The sequence below is a fragment of the Moschus berezovskii genome, chromosome 15 (assembly GCF_049115385.1).
Source record: "Moschus berezovskii isolate FMDL1 chromosome 15, NW_MosBer_1.0, whole genome shotgun sequence".
NCBI lineage: Eukaryota > Metazoa > Chordata > Mammalia > Artiodactyla > Moschidae > Moschus > Moschus berezovskii.
The window spans coordinates 58,390,313-58,408,129 of NC_142474.1; the positions used below are offsets into that span (position 1 = coordinate 58,390,313).

A 17,817-nucleotide genomic window follows, 5' to 3' on the forward strand; every position below is an offset into this window, starting at 1 on the left:
TGATTATAGAGTCCAGCCTTACATTTAATCATGATATATCATGATCCCCCAACAGGTTGTCTGGGCTGACAGGTCAGTATAGACATCATGTGTGATATCAAAGTTGTTTTTTTTTTTTTAAGATTTTTTTGATGCAGACCATTGTTAAAGTCTTTATTGAATTTGTTACAATGCTGCTTCTGCTTTACGTTTTGCTTTTTTGGCCACAAGACATGTGGGATCATAGCTCCTCCACCAGGAAATGAATCTACAACCCCTGCATTGGACAGTGAAGTCTTAACCATTGGACCTTCAGGGAAGCCCTCTTTTATAATACTGTTTCTCTAAGTGTACTTAAAATCTAAACACGAACTCACAAATGAGCATTTAGATGCAACTCCATTTATAATTGGTGTCTTTTTACATTAAACAAAGCTTTCATCTTCTACAGGAGCAGGGGCAGACCTGGCATTCCAAAAGGGACATTTTCTTCTGCAGGAAAGGGAACACTTTATAATGAGATAAGCAGAAGAGTATTCTGGCAGCAGAATACAGGGTCACGCTGCCTCCAGTGTGGCCCAGCATGATGGGGTCACAAAATTATTCAAAATTGACTGAAATGAAATTCAGAGCCCTTAAATTGCAAAGCACTTATTTAAAGGAACTGAGTATTAGGACCACTTTTTAAATTTTCAAAACTCGTTGCAGAGCATGTGTGAGGGCTGAGGACATATGAGAAAACTCTGTATCTCCTTCTCAATACTTCTGTGATGCTAATAAAACTACTCTAAAAAATAAAGTTTTTAAAATATCTGTAAAATGTCCAGTGCAAATAATTAACCCTAATGTAAACAATGGACTTTCGTTAATAATGCATGCATATTAATCGCTTAGTCGTGTCCGACTCTTTGCGACCCCATGGACTGTAGCCCACCAGGCTCCTCTGTCCATGGAATCTCCAGGCAAGAACACTGGGGTGGGTTGTCATGCCCTCCTCAGGGTGTCAGGGCAACTTCCTGACCCAGGGATTGAACCCAAGTCTCTTGCATTGCAGGCACATTCTTTATTTTCTGAGCTACCAGGGAAGCCCTCAGTTAACAATAATGTGTTATTACTGTCTTACCACATGGCCTCTGGTCCCATCACTTCATGGGAAATAGATGGGGAAACAGTGGAAACGGTGTCAGACTATTTTTTGGGGCTCCAAAATCACTGCAGATTGTGATTGCAGCCATGAAATTAAAAGACGCTTACTCCTTGGAAGGGAAGTTATGACCAACCTAAAAAGCATATTAAAAAGCAGAGACATTACTTTGCCAACCAAGGTCCGTCTAGTCAAGGCTATGGTTTTTCCAGTGGTCATGTATGGATGTGAGAGTTGGACTGTGATGAAAGCTGAGGGCTGAAATATTGATGCTTTTGAACTGTGGTGTTGGATAAGACTCTTGAGAGTCCCTTAGACTGCAAGGAGATCCAACCAGTCCATTCTAAAGGAGATCAGTCCTGGGTGTTCATTGGAAGGACTGATGCTGAAGCTGAAACTCCCAATACTTTGGCCACCTCATGCGAAGAGTTGATTCATTGGAAAAGACTCTGATGCTGGGAGGGATTGGGGGCAGGGGGAGAAGGGGACGACAGAGGATGAGATGGCATCACTGACTCAATGTACATGAGGTTGAGTGAACTCCGGGAGTTGGTGATGGACAGGGAGGCCTGGCATGCTCATGGGGTCGCAAAGAGTCGGACACGACTGAGTGATGACTGAACTGAACTGTCTTACCAACTATAACAAACATGCCATGCCAATGCAAGATGTTAATAACAAAGAAAACTTGGGCGGGAGGTAATGGGAACTCTCTGAACTTACCACTCAACTTTTCCACAAACCTGAACTTGTTAAAAAAATAAAACCTATTAATTTTTTAAAATCTAGCTGCCAACATCAAGTATATTCAAAAAGGCCCTCAACTAATAATGAAGGGGCATGCAAAATTAATCCAAGTTATGACAGATGCCCCATAGTGTTAGCTTAGAAACCATTTATAATTATTTTACTATCTAGCTGGTACTTAAGCAGGAACTGTGGTTTAACTTTTCAGAATGGAAAAGGATCTTTCGAATTAAACTTCAAGAAGAGTCAAGTGAAGGGTTCTTCTTTCCTACTGTTGTGTTAAAATTATGCCATCCTTCTGCTTCTTCCCATGAACTATCCTAAATTTTGTGTTTATCATTCCTGTCTTTAAAACTTCTTTCTTCATTATAAATACATTTCTTCTAAAATACGTGGTTCAGTTTTGCTTTGCTTTGTGCTTTATAGAAATAGCATCCTACCTGGATTTGCTTTTTTCTTTAACCAATAATATACTTCTAAAGTTCATTCATGTTGATTGATGAAGCTGTCATTAATATTTACTGTTATATAAAATGCCATTTTATAAACATAAAAAAGATATGTTAAAATGAAAAGAGAAAAGGAGAGGACAAATACAACAAACATGGAATTTATTAAACAGACCCCAGGGACCAAATGTCAATAAGCCACAAGTTAATTTGGGGCTGATCTTTTTCTAAAGATGCTCAAGATAACACCATGAATTTTCTAAATCCTCATTCAAAATTTAAAATATCATCTTTAATGAAGTCTATCAACTAACATAAAATGCCTTTCACATATGAAGAAAAATTTTTTAAAAATTAACTGAAGTATGTTTGTTTTTAAATGAATGTGAAGGATTAAAATATATTAAAGGAAATGCAAATGTTCTTAAATTAAGCAATAGATCATAAAAATCGAAAATGACCATATGTTTCCACTTAAAAAGAACAGCATCCGGGGAAATGAATCGTGTCATATTAACCCTATGCAATTCTTAAATCACCAAGACAGGCTAAAAACAGATTTGTAGCAGGGAACCAAAAAACCCATAAGTGTCGCTTTGTAACACAACGCTATAATAGGGCCTTCATGTTCTCTCATCTAACAAAATTGAAGTATAATTTTCTTAAACCAGAGCTACACTAATGAAAGAACAGAGCAGCCCTAAAAGTGAATTCTCTACTCAGGCTGTAGTCAAACATTAAAGAAAAAAAAAAAAAAACAACTAAATCTCTAAACAGATCATTACAACTCACTTCCAAAGACAGCTTTTATAAGCTTTCAAAGTGCATTCTGTCTTTACTATGTTAGAACAGGATATAAGATTTTTACTCAAATTTCTGGAAAAGGACTAGTGATTTCTGCAGTTGGCATTTCTGACTTTTGCTGTTTTTCATTGTTTTTTGTTTATTCTGAATGCTCTAAGACCCTTACTTAGTCTGACAATATCCTATGTGAGACCACAAAAGCAGAAACTCATTTTCTGACACTCATTTAGGTTTTACTTTGCTCATTTTATGAAAGTGTTAGATTCTTTTTAAAGAAACCAATTTTTAGCAAATGCCTACAGGTGACACTTTTAGATCATAAGGTAACTATAGATGCAATAAGACATTGCTGTATTGCCTGCAGAGTGACTGCACCATTTCATACTGCCTAAACAATCTGAAAAAGTTCAGTTTGCTTCACAACCTTACCAACACTGGGAATTATCAGTCTTTTCAATTTTAGTCATTTAATGAGTGTGTACTAATCATTTCATTGTGGTTTTAATCTGAATTGCCCTCTCCTTTCCTTTTTTCATTTTAACCTAACTCTTCTTGAAGTTTCATTTGAAAACACTGTTATAATAGCTATTTTAAAGTCTTTATCCACTAATTCCATTATCCTGCTTATTTCTGGGTCTGTTTCATTTGACTGATTCTTCTTCGGACAATGGTTACCTTTTCCTGCTTTTTTGCATATTTAATAATTTTTATTAAATGATGGCCATAACTAATTTTACATTTAAATGTTCAGATTTTGCTGTCTTCTCCTCTTAATGAATATTGAATTTTGTTCTGTAAGGCAGTTCATCTACTTGTGAACTGACATGAACATTTCAAGCCCTGTTTTTGAAATTTCCGCTTACTCCTTGGAAGGAAAGTTATGACCAACCTAGACAGCATATTAAAAAGCAGAGACATTACTTTGCCAACCAAGGTCCATCTAGTCAAGGCTATGGTTTTTCCCGTGGTCATGTATGGATGTGAGAGTTGGACTGGGAAGAAAGCTGATCGCCGAAGAATTGATGCTTCTGAACTGTGGTGCTGGAGAAGACTCTTGAGAGTCCCTTCGACTGCAAAGAGATCCAACCAGTCCATTCTAAAGGAGATCAATCCTGGGTGTTCACTGGAAGGACTGATGCTAAGGCTGAAGCTGCAATACTTTGGCCACCTCATGCGTCGAGTTGACTCACTGGAAAATAGTCGGATGCTAGGAAGAATTGGGGGTGGGAGGAGACGGGGACGACAGAGAATGAGATGGCTGGATGGCATCACCGACTCTGTGGACATGAGTTTGAGTGAACTCCGAGAGTTGGTGATGGACAGGGAGGCCTGGCGTGCTGTGATTTATGGGGTCGCAAAGAGTAGGACACGACTGAGCGACTGACCTGAACTGAACTGAAGGGTAGTTCTTATTCTAGGGTGAGTCTAACCCTTCCTTTAATGCATAACCTGTCAGCAGGGTCTCTACTAAGTATCTTAGATGTTCAACAAAGATTCCTCAATTTGACTGGTCAGAACTAAGTATCTCTCCAGCTTGCACAAACTCCAGTAGTTGTTCAGATTACTGCTTTTCAGTAATTCTTACCCTTGTTATTGTTCATTGCCCAACTGCCTAGAATCTTGCCCTATACATCTCCAGCTTGGTTTTCAGTCAAAGACTCAAGGGAATCCCTATGCAGATTTCTGGAATGTTTTTCCTGCTTAACTCTCTCTTTGAAAATTCCAGTCACTTCTGTCTTAACAATCTTTTCAGTTCAGCAAGATTGCTGTGATCTCCCCGGGAACATCCTCCTTATCCCCGTGGTCTGGAAACTGTCTCCAAGAATAAAGATGCAATGATTGTAGTGTTCCTCTAATTTCCTTTTCTCACTGTCACAAGCCTAAGCTGTCTCTTTCACAGTGTTGGAAAACTGTTATGTTTTTAAAAATATATTCTATGCAGTGTTTTAGGTATTTACGGTGCAACTTGCACGATGTGACATGATTTAGTGCCATGGCCGGAAGCAGAAGTCCCAGGTTATTTCTAATGCACCCTCAATCCAAGGGCCTCTGGCAGGGTTTTCCAAACTCTCCTTTGATAAGAATCACCTTAGGACTTGTTTAAAAAATAAGTTTTTGAGCCCTCACTCTTGGAGTTTCTGCTTCCGTGGGTGTGAGATGGGGCTGAGTCTTACCAGAGTATCTGGAGTGTATATTAAAGAACAAAGGTGCTAACAGGATCCTCGGTTTGTTTCTTTTTTTTCAGGCGGAAGCTTAAGTGTTACCCACTCATCTAGGCCTTCTTTGACTTCTCTCTTCACAAAAGGTCTTTTTCAATTTTTATTAGCACTCCACTTCTATTCTTCATAGTATCAATGCTACTGCTGCTTAGTCACTGTAATCATGTCCAACTCTGTGCAACCCTATGAACTGTACGTAGCCAGCCAGGCTCCTCAGTCCATGGGATTCTCCAGGCAAGAGTACTGGAGTGGGTTGCCATGCCCTCCTTCAGAAGATCTTCCCAACCCAGGAATCAAACCTGGATCTCCTGCATTGCAGGCAGATTCTTTACCACTGAGCCACCAAGGAAGCCCACAGTATAAAAAACAATGTAAAATTATTTAATTAATTTGTCTATTAAGCTTTAAATTGTCTTTCTGCACTATTAGACTCTCTAAGCACCAGGATAACAGCTGGTCTCATTCTCTACTGAATACCCAAAACCTACCAAAATGCTTGGCCCAAAGTAATAGATATTTATGGAATTAGTAAGTGACTGGATGAATATACTTTAGGCCTGGACACTTATGCATGTACACACACATAATGACAGAAGGCTATCTTTTTACATGAAATGGAAGGTGCCTCTTCAAAGTGTGAAATGTGTGACTCAAGATCAATAAAATACATATACTGATGTAGCAAATTCTGCATTCCAATAAAAGACTGATAAAATATTAGTAAGAGTGGCACCATCACTTAATAATGTTTCCTAATGTGTAATATTATAATATGTACAATTTTCACATTACTTTTCTAACTTGTAAACTAGAAGTAGTATGTTTAAGCTATTACAGACACACATTCTAATTGACTCACTGAAGTACGCATTTTGATGTATTTTGGTAATTGTGTACAATCCTGTAACCACTAAATCAAGATATAAAACAGCATTCCTCATCCTAAAGCATTTCAAAATTCTTGGGAAAACAGCATCAGACACTGGTAATGTGAGCAACAAGGTATCTTTGATAAACAAGAAAACACAGAAGAAATCTTTTAATCTGCCTGGTCAAAATATGGGCTACCCTGGTGACTCAGCAGTGAAGAATCTGCCTGCAATGCAGGAGCTACAGGAGACATAGGTTCGATCCCCAGGTTGGGAATATCCCCTGGGGAAGGGCATGGCAACCCACTTCAGTATTCTTGCCTGGAGAATCCTATGGACAGAGGAGCCTGGTGGGCTACAGTCTATGGGGTCACAAAGAGTTGGACACAACTGAAGCGACTTAGCACGCACAGTCAAAATATATTGATTTACCAAAAGGGCTTCCCTGGTGGCTCAGAGGTTAAAGCATCTGCCTGTACTGCGGGAGACCTGGGTTCGATCCCTGGGTCAGGAAGTATACCCTGGAGAAGGAAATGGCAACCCACTCTAGTATTCTTGCCTGGAGAATCCCATGGACGGAGGAGCCTGGTGGGCTACAGTCTACGGGGTCACAAAGAGTCGGACACGACTCAGCGACTTCACTTTCACTTTCACCAAATGGCAAAACATCTCACATTTTTCCCTCTGTGGTTAATATTATAAACCTGCACTCCTATTCAGAGAGCAGATGCATTTGCAAGCACTGAAGTACTATTAGAGAAAAAAGATATACCAGCATTATAATGTTTTTATAAGGATTATAAGAATATAAAGGAGTACATGTATACTGCTTTTCCATCTTGCCCTTTAAACAAAAAAAAAAATATGAGACGACTCTAGGTAATTGTCTGTCTTGTTCTGTGGTGAGTACACCAAATAACAGCCTTTCATATGAGAGCTGGGAATGGCTGTCCCAGCCTTAAGAGCATGAAAAGAACCGTCATTCACCCACTCCACTGCCACTGTGCACAGCTAAAAGAAAGAAGGACCAGTGCTGTGCCATCAGAGTGCTTCAGAAGCCCAGGTCTGCAGCCCTGTCCTGCTTCCCTGACCCCTCCCTCATATACAAGCCTGCAGGGGTTCCCTGTCCCCTTCCATGGACATGTTATCTCCCAGGCAGCAACATTAAAGAGTTAATAGCTGAGCAAACAGAAACCATTCATTCATTCTAACTCATTTTCTTTCTGTCATTTTATAGTTTCCTTTCCTCATGACGGACCGTATCTTACTTATTAGATGTAAGTATAAAAGCAGACTAACCAATAATGCACGAAAGTTGGTATCCAGGTCCATGAAAATCAGTTTCGTTACCAGAAATGTGCATTTGTGAGGCTTTAGGACTATTTACTGAACTTTTGTGCTTATAAATGCCACCTGTAATTTCCAGCCTTTGATCTCTTGAAAAGGATATAATTTCAAAGAGAAAAATTGCTATAATTAGAAAGCAAAGAGAGAAAGCAGTGTCACTATTAAGAATGAACAAATCAGGACTAATTCAGATAAATAATAGAATTCATCCTGCAGTACTGCCATGAAAGGAGCAATTACAGCTAAGACTGGATTATGAAGGGAAAGACCTTTTAACAAAAAGATGTCCTAACTCTGGATTTTGGTTCCCTTTTGGCTGAGGATACATTAGACAAATAGATGCTGAGACAGAAGACTATATTCCTTGTGTACTTAAGGTGTTGCTGCTCATCCAATTAAGAAGGGGGAAATTACATTTAAATTTCAACTTTTGCCCTCTGTGCTTATCTGCAGGAGATGCCTAGTACCAGACCAACTTAACTCAATTTCAACCCTGTTTTTTCATCTCATCTGCTGGTTTAGTGGTAAGGATGTGCAGAAACGAACCACTTCTCACCTCCCAAGGTCCCCCTCCATCCTGCTCCTGACCCTCCATGGTAGACACTAGGAGTGAAAAGAAACACTAAGCAAAAGCAAAATCTACAGGGACTTCCCTGTTGGACCAGTGGCTAAGACTCAGAGCTCCCAATGGAGGGGCCCTGGGTTTGATCCCTGGACAGGGAATTCCAAATGCCCCAACTGAAGATCCCGAGTACCAAAACTAAGAACCAACACAGCCAAATAAATAGATAAATATAAACAAATACTTTTAAAAATTTAAAAAAGAGATATATACCTTTTACAAAGCAAGTCAGTCAAGAGATATGTAATAGCAATAAGCAAAAAGTAATAGTAAATATAAGTAATATAATAATAGTAATATAATATAATGGTATTTCAAAAGGCATAAGTAAAAAAAAAAACAAACTAGTTCTCCCTTTATGCTGACATCATTAGGAAAACCTAAATACTAAGTGACAATAAAAATTCCCATAGACATTTTGCAAAACAAAAAAAATATATATATATATATCAGTTCCCACAGGAGAAAATCTTCTACCCCTTCTCTCCTTTCGTAGTTTCATTACAAGTATGTAACTGGAATGTAGGAGGGCTAGTAACTAATGCTCTTCTGTATGTTCTGAAAAAGAACATACAGAGAATTTAGAAGGAAATAATTTCTAAACAGAGCCTTGTATATTATTCATGCTCAAGAAATTACAGTATAACAAAATTTAAGAAAAATGAAGGAAGAAGAAAAATTATATCAAAGTGAAAGCAATAATTCAAAACTCACAACTAAATAATAGAGAAAATAGATGGTCCAGTAAAATCTGAGCAGGTAATTCTCTTCTTGGAATTTCAATTCTGGATTGCAATATAAATACAATGATTTATTAGATGAAAAATCTCTGGGTGAGAGTTTGTCCAAGCTGGTACAGTCTGCCCAGCTCCCACACATGCCAGGCTGATAACGAGGATGCTACTCAGACCCTCCAAGAAGCACCGTCTTTATGCAGATTCATGTGTGAAGTCTCGCACTATTAGCATGACTTTCTGGGTACCACCAAAGTTCCTATTTGGCCATCCTTTGGGTACCCTCATGCAAAATAATTTGTGCGCCTGCATGCGTGCATGGTTGTTTCAGTTGTGTCCGACTCTTTGTGACCCATGGACTGTAGCCCATCAGGCTCCTCTGTCCAGGGGACTCTCCAAGCAAGAAGACTGGAGTGGGTTGCCATACACTCCTCCAGGGGATCTTCTCAACCCAGGGATCGAACCCACATCTCCTGTGTCTCCTGCACTGCAGGCAGATTATTTACCGCTGAGCCACCAGGGGAGCCAGCAAAATAATTTATTGGAGCTTTATTATGATAAGAGGTATAATTAGCAGTCATTTTGTAGAATAAAGTATTGATGCCACAAGCCAATTTTCTAAAAGTGCCTTTAAGGCAGCACCTGCACCATTCATGTTGAGAAATCAGGTAATTGTACCACTTATGTGTATCTGTAATCAGTCTAACTTGCATATGTAAATCAATTGTCTTACATACAGTTTGCCAGCTCTTTGCTTCTCCATGTTTTCCCCCAACTTTGAATTTCAAATAGATCAGATTTCTGAAATACTATTTTAATAAACTACTGTTTATTCTTTTTTCTCAAGCCATTAAGGGATATTTCCAACTCTTACATCTAATAATAAATACAATTATAAAGACAATATGTAAAATAGCTAATGGGAAGTTGCTGTATAACATAGGGAGCTTAACTGGTGCTCTGCAAAAACGCAGAAGGATGGGATGCGGGGCGGGGTAGAAGGAAGGTTCAAGAGGGAGGAGATACATGTATACTCATGGCTAATTCATGTTGTTCCATGGCAGAAGCCAACATAACATTGTAAAGCAATTGCTCTCCAATTAAAACTAAATTTAAAAAACACATGCACAAAGTTCAAAGAAGCTAAGTCTCCGATGATTCATTGCATCAGGATGCCACTTCGCTTGTACTGGATGTTCCAAGACATTTTAAATCAATCTTTTCTGCTCTCTCAAAAGAATACTTAACTATGATCTGGAATCTTCAACTCTCACCTAACACTGAGTGATAATACTAAGAAATGACAATATAATTAGAATAGGACTTTGTTAGGCATAAAAGACATCAGCTGATCTTATTCAATATTTTTAAATTCTGGGAAAGATTTATACTTTTGCCCTTGCTCATTTAGGCCTATATTAAGCAGAACAACTGAATCTTCAAATGCGAATTTTCCAATTATTTTACATGGAAAAAAAATAAAAGATGCACTATTGAAAATGTTCTCAAAAATATAAATATACAAAATTTTTATTTAGGACTTCATCAAGGATTTGCAGAGCATCACATCTCAAATACACAAACACAAATACAAAGTAAATTATCCATTAATTTAAGACAAAATGGCTTAAGTTCATAATTTATATTCTGTTACTTGGGTAATTGTGTTGAGAGAAGTTAAAGTTTTGCTTTGCTTTTTGTGTGATTTAACTAAAAATATAAAACTATCTTGAACTGAGAAATACAAAATAATTCTGAAATCATAATAAGTTACCTATCATCAAAGAACACGCCTGGCTCTTAAAACATTTTTTTTAACTTCTATAAAGTAAGTTTCAGATTCTGAAAAGGTTCTTGAAAATTCTACTGTAATTTTGAAAGACTATGACTCAATCAAAAGTGGCAGATTAAAAATATACATTTATTTCCTCTTACTCATGAATCTCCATGAAAATGCCAGTAAAGGAATTAAAAAAAAAAAAACCATAAAACCACTAGAGAAAAAAGAACAAAATGAGAGAGAAGTGAAGAAGAGATGGCAACAAAATTTTTCAACATGGAATGCAGGTGACTGAGTGGTTAACTGATTCAGCAACACAGAGAAAGCCACAAACTGAAGTGCTACATGGGGGGCTGTGCTGAGGTCACCTGAGCAGATTAACCCAGAGAGGGCAAGATAATAATGAAAGTGAGGAGGTGGGAGGGGAGGGGCAGAAAACAAGGCTTCCTTTGGAGGTCTCTCTTCAAAAGATTTGATGCCCTCTTACCCCACATTCAAAATATCCACATCAAGGAGCCTGCCAGAGCACTTCACACACACACAGAGAGAGAGACTGGAGGTTCTGCTCCCTAGAGAAACTGAAGGGACTCAATATTTGGTGACATCAGTACAGTGAATAACAGGAGGAAGGCACAGAACTCCTGATGTGCAAAACAGAGACGTAACCCTGGAAAGAAGGGACCAAGGAATCCAGGAAAGTGGATTCTACCCAGATAAGCAGCAGAGAGGCAGCAGGGGTCGACACCTGGCAGACCTCCAGGATGGAGCAGGAGGATGTAGGATTCCAGAGGGGCAATCAATAATCACGTCAAAATTCAGAACATGGATTAGAAAATGAAAGAGTAGAGAAGCTGAACCACCTATTTCCAGGTTCAACAACCAATGCAGCAAAAACACATACCTACCTGCTCAGGAAAGGGTGGCACCACTAACCTGGATCTACAGTAATACTGTCCTGTATTACTGCTTTCTATGAAGTTCAAAGGTGTTTGTTCCTTGAAAGAAAAGCTATGATAAACCTGCTGCTGCTGCTAAGTCGCTTCAGTCGCGTCCGACTCTGTGCGACCCCACAGACGGCAGCCCATAAGGCTCCACCATCCCTGGGATTCTCCAGGCAAGAACACTGGAGTGGGTTGCCATTTCCCTCTCCAACATGTGAAAGTGAAAAGTGAAAGTGAAGTCGCTCAGCCGTGTCCGACTCGTAGCGACCCCATGGACTATAGCCCACCAGGCTCCTCTGTCCATGGGATTTTCTAGGCAAGAGTACTGGAGTGGCTTGCCATTGCCTTCTCCGATGATAAACCCAGACAGTGTATTAAAAAGTAGAGACAATACTTTGCCAACAAAAGTCCCTATGGTCAAAGCTATGGTTTTTCCAGTAGTCATGTACAGATGTGAGGGTTGGACCACAAAGAAGGCTGAGCACCAAAGAATTGATGTTTTCAAACTGTGGTGCTGGAGAAGACTCTTGAGAGTCATGTGGACTGCAAGGAGATCAAACCAGTCAATCCTAAAGGAAATCAACCCTGACTATTCATTGGAAGGACTGATGCTGAAGCTGAAGCTCCAGTACTTTGGACACCTGATGTGAAGAACCAACTCATTGGAAAAGACCCTGATGCTGGGAAAAGACTGAAGGCAAAAAGAGAAGGGGGCAGCAGAGGATGAGATGGTTAGACAGCATCAACGACTCAATGAACATAAATATGAGCAAACTCTGGGACACAGTGAAGGACAGGAGCCTGGCATGCTGCTGGCCAGGGGGTCGAAAAGAGTTGGACTTGACTTAGTGAACAACAAAAAATTAATCAAGTGAATGTATTTTTTTAAAAGATAAAAATGATTAAGTCTATCTGAAATTATAAGAACTGAAAAATAGGCTAAATTGATAAATGATATTGTCAATCATTTTAAACATACAAAAATAGATGAAGAAAATATATTCAGAATTAAGAGTGGTTCTTTTTATAGTTTCAAGTATTCTCTACAATGATCACTACTTGTATATTCATTTTAAAACCACCATAGAAAAAATATAAAGTATGGAGACAATGTGCAAATTATTACTGTACAGGAAAATCAATGGTACATTCCAAAAACAAACAAAAAAAGGAAATAGAATAATCAAATGCTAATAAAATAAAATGAATACAAGACACAGAACAAACTTGTGGTTGTCAACAGGAAGAGGTGGCAGAGGAGAGATGGATTGGGAGTTTGGGATTAGCAAATGCAGAGTATTACATATATTAATAGAATGGATATACAATAAGATCCAACTGTACAGTACAAGGAATATTTAATATCCTGTGATAAACAATATATATAATTATGTTAATATATATAAATATATGGGCTTCCCAGGGGACTCAGAGATAAAGCATCCACCTGCCAATGTAAGAGATGTAGGAGACTTGAGTTCTATCCCTGGGTTGGGAAGATCCCCTAGAGGAGGAAATAGCAACCCCCTCCAGTATTATTATTGAAAAATCTCATGGACAGAGGAGCCTGGCAGGCTACAGTCCATGGGGTCACCATGGGTCAGACATGACTGAGCACACACACAGCCTAGCATATAAATATATATAACTGAATCACCTCACTTTACACCAGAAACTAATGTTATAAAAAATAAAATAATGTAAATACCACAAACAGATGCTGTTAAGGTGATCAAATAAAGATTTTACTAGCCCTGGGTTTGATAAAAGAAGCTTTAAATTTTTTTTATAAATTTTACTGTAATTAATGATTACTTCAACTTAAATAAAAATATCCAATGAAAATCAGAAAAAACACATTCTTCTAGGACTGGCAGTAACCTTAGTGGTGCACCTTCTAATACTCTTGCATTAGAGAGAACTGCCCCAAGCTATTCTCAGGAACTGAAAAGGCAGACTCTATATTATCCCTTTGGCAACTTACTCAGTGTGCAACACCACTTCTAGTAAGGTTTTCTCCCCCATAAATGTAAATACAGTTGATCCTCTGTATCCATGGATCACTGCTATTTGAATCTGACCATGTGGAACCCACAGATATGGGGGACTGACAGTACCTAGTTCTGCAGTTTATGTCATTAGTATTCAGTGAAGTCAGAAGAAGAAATTAGCAACTCACCATATTTGCCTAATGAAGCCTCAGCTACATTAATTTTATCTCATGTCATAGCACCTGGCACTGAGCCTCAGTCACATGTAGCACCAAACACAAATGAATAAATAAAAATTATAATGAAGTCCCTTTTTAGTATGCTTATCTGCCAGGAAAATATCCTAGTTTCTTTAGTCTTTTATTATGGAAACATTTTTTTTCATTTTTTTTTAATCTTTAATTAATTTCCTTTTATTTACTGATGTTTCTAAAGATGGCAAGACCAGAACTGGGAACAAGATTCTACAAAGGATATAGAATGGAACATATCAGATGAACTGCTTTATGGGGGTAACGTTACTAAACACGTCATTCCAAGATCACACTGCAAATTACAATATGGGAAATAATTCTAAACACTTACCTCAAGAACCAGCCATAGCTTATCTCCATTTATTTTATCCTTCTTAAAGTACATGCCATAGAATCTGACCACATTAGGGTGGTCAGAAAGTGCTTTTAGGATGCTGTACTCTGCTTCAATCTCTTCATCAATATCCTAGTTTCAAAAAATCATGGGGAGAGAGAGGTGAGAAAAACATGAATGAAGTCAATAAAACATAAGTTAGACCAGCAAACGTAGAATTTTATTTTGTCAAAGCAAGGTCAGAATAGCTTCTACTGTGCTCAATACAATGTACTGAAATTTCTCATTACACTGCTTAAGGGGAGAGATCACGATTTTCCTGTTAATCGAAAATATCTCTAATCATGTTCATTTCATTGAAAAGAAATAAATAAAAGGCTATTTTTATGTGCAGTTAGAAAGAAACATATAGGGACTTCCCTGGTGCTCCAGTGCCTTCCAATGCAGGGGAAGTGGGATCGATCCCCGGTCTGGGAACTAAGATCCCAAATGCCACTGGGCAACTAAGCCCGGGCACCTAAACTACTAAGCCCATGAGCAACTAAGACCTGACACAGCCAAATAAATTAAAATTTTAAGCTAAAAAATAAACATAAAGAATTCCAATCACAAAATCTAGGGGAAAAATATATATGGAGAACTGCTTAAGGTGATCTTCCTTTCTTTGCAGTGTTAACTTTATTTCAAAGGTAAAATTATTGTTTTGACATGAAAACTTTTAGCTGGTTCATTTTGTTTCTTTGAAGTATAGGATATTTAAAGGTATCAAAAACCAATCATACATGCAATAAACTCCTACCTTTCCAAAAAAGTGAAAGGGTTAAGTTATAGAAGATGGCATACAGGCTTTAGTTAGCTAAAGACTCATTCACCAGAAGTAGACAGAATAGGTTGTAATCCTGTCAATAAAATTGCAAACAAGACTAGTTTGCACTTAGTCATTTATCTAGAAAACCATATATACATAAAACAATTCACTGTAATAAATAAAAGACTTCTAATATTTTATGGTAACATTTAATGTCCACATTGTTTTAAGACAAAATCAGGGAATCACAAAGCTGTAAAGAATTTTAGACCAGAACACTAGTCTAACGCTAAGAAAATTAACTAAAAAAGAAAAAGAAAGAAACAAAAGCTCAAGGCAGTTAGTCACAGAACTGGTTAGTGTGTGACTAGTCTTTTGTCTACTATCTTCTAGTCCTGCTCATTTCATCCATTTCTTAGAGAGAAGATTATGAGTTCAAAATCCATAACAGTAAGACCTTTTTAACAAAAACAAAAAATAGCCACTCTGTAAAATGCTTGGGTGCATTTAAATTTATTTTATTAAGATTACAATCTCCTGGTTATAAATCTTTTTGACTTGTGGCATGATGAATGAAGAGTAAATAAAGAATTCTTAGAAAAATATATACATACTATGACAAGAATAAAAGCAGCAAAATAACATTTCACACTATGGTTATGAATCTTTATGTTTCATTAAAGCAAAAGAACAAAACCTGATTTGTAAGGTAGTCTGTATAGCAAATGTGAAATTATGAAAGGATAACTGCTACATATATTCACAAGTCATTTGTTCTTTTTCATAAAGAAGCAGAGGAATGGGAGAGAGACTCTGATTGTGGGCCACACATTGGGATAAGGCTGGAGCCCTTTCTCTCGCCACCATGAATCCCAATCCTTAACAGCAAAGTTTAAAAGGAAGACATGTAATTGCAAAGACCAGCGGTACAGTTAATCTGATACAGCTTAGTTGGTGTCTCTCTTCCCTCAGTTTTAACAATAAGAACTTTCCAACAGAATATGAAGACGTGCAGCATCAGTTAAGCCTGCACACAGAGCTTCTCATTTTTTTCCTCCAGTGGGCTTCCCTGGTGGCTCAGTGGTAAAGAATCTGCCTGCCAGTGTAAGAGACGTGGGTTCGATCCCTGGGTTGGGAAGATCCCCTGGGGAAGGAAATGGCAAACCACTCCAGTATTCTTGCCTGCGAAATCCCATGGACAAAAGAGGAGCCGGTCAGCTACAGTAGATGGGGTCACAAAGAGTCAGATATAACTTTGAGACTGAGCAGGCATGCACTTATCCAACTTACTTCTTGAAAAGAAGCCCCCACCCTCTCTCTCCTCTGCTCAAAGGAAAATTAAACAATGTAGTAATAACAGATCTAGTAAAAATAAACCATCAAAAAAGAAAGAGCAACCCAAGAGGAACAGAGGGCCAGAGACTTTCTGCAGCGTCCTTTTGCAGGCTTTGTGAGTGTCAGAGCTGTGACAAGGACGAGAACTCCCAGGCCTACTCCACACACATCTCATCATTTCCATCAAGCCACACCCCGATCACATGCACAAAGTGAAAGTGAGAGTGAAGTCGCTCAGTCGTGTCCGACTCTGCGACCCCATGGACTATAGCCCACCAGGCTCCTCTGTCCGTGGGATGTTCCAGGCAAGAATACTAGAGTGGGGTGCCATTTCCTTCTCCAGGAGCTGAGTAATTGGAGAAGTTGCTCTCAGGAGAGGTTTGGGGATTATGGAATCACTGAGTTTATTCTGGCTCCCCCATGTGCTAGGGTAAACCTATGTATGTCCTAGTAGCTGAAAACATGTCCAAACATCCAGTCTCTGACTCCTAGAAAAAAGAATCTTATCTCTTACAGGCAAATCTCATGCTCTTACAGGCAAAGCAAGATGAGTTCCCCTGATCACAACTGCTATTGCCAAAAAAAGCACCATTGGCACTGCTGGTAAAGAGCCCATATGGGCTGACCATGACATTGAATTCTTCACAAGGAACCACACCCTGTAAAGGAATGCCATTTCTGCTTTGGAAACACTTACTGCTGCTAAGTCACTTCAGTCGTGTCCGACTCTGTGCGACCCCATAGACGGCAGCCCACCAGGCTCCCCTGTCCCTGGGATTCTCCAGGCAAGAACACTTCGGTAAACCTTAAAATTAATTTCCCTTTTTTGAAAGAAATTTTAAAATATATTTCTGGTTTGCCAGAAGAGGAATTCTGCCTGAAGCCTAAATAAACAAAGGAGGAAAATGAAATTTGGCCGAGACGACATTAGACAATTTTAGGGTTACTTCTAGACCCGTGAGTCTACATACTGACAACACTCTGAAATCTAAAAATATTAAATCAAACCATTGAGCTGCTTGAGAGAAGATAAGCTTATATACAGATATACTTATTTGTGCGTGCGTACACGCTATGTCACTTCAATCATATCTGACTGTGTGACACTATGGACTGTAGCCCTCCAGGCTCCTCTGTCCCTGGGCTTCTCCAGGCAAAAGTACTGGAGTGGGTTTCCACACCCTCCTCCAGGAGATCTTCCCAACTCAGGGATCGAACCTGTTTCTCTTATGTCTCCTGCATTGGCAGGCAGGTTCTTTATCATTAGTGCCACCTGGGAAGCCCCCACACTTCTCTTTACTCTATATTTATTTGTTTAATCAAGTATTTATTGGACCTTCTAATATATGTTAAGCATTTAACAAGGAAAATCTAATAAGACATTTTAAAACAAACATTTCCTTCAAATTGCAACTGACATTGTGATAAATAAATCAAGATAAGATACCAATGGACTTTTT

At 38.6% G+C, this 17,817-nt stretch overlaps 1 protein-coding gene across 1 annotated transcript in view; it reads right to left on the minus strand.

The window, feature by feature from the left end:
- The window catches only part of MYO3A (myosin IIIA), a 177,660-nt gene that overhangs the window by 147,356 nt on the left and 12,487 nt on the right, over positions 1 to 17,817 (minus strand). Inside the window, exon 3 of the mRNA XM_055428556.2 lies at positions 14,212 to 14,346. Within this exon, the coding sequence (XP_055284531.2) occupies positions 14,212 to 14,346 (135 nt within the window). The remainder of the gene's footprint in view (positions 1 to 14,211; positions 14,347 to 17,817) is intronic.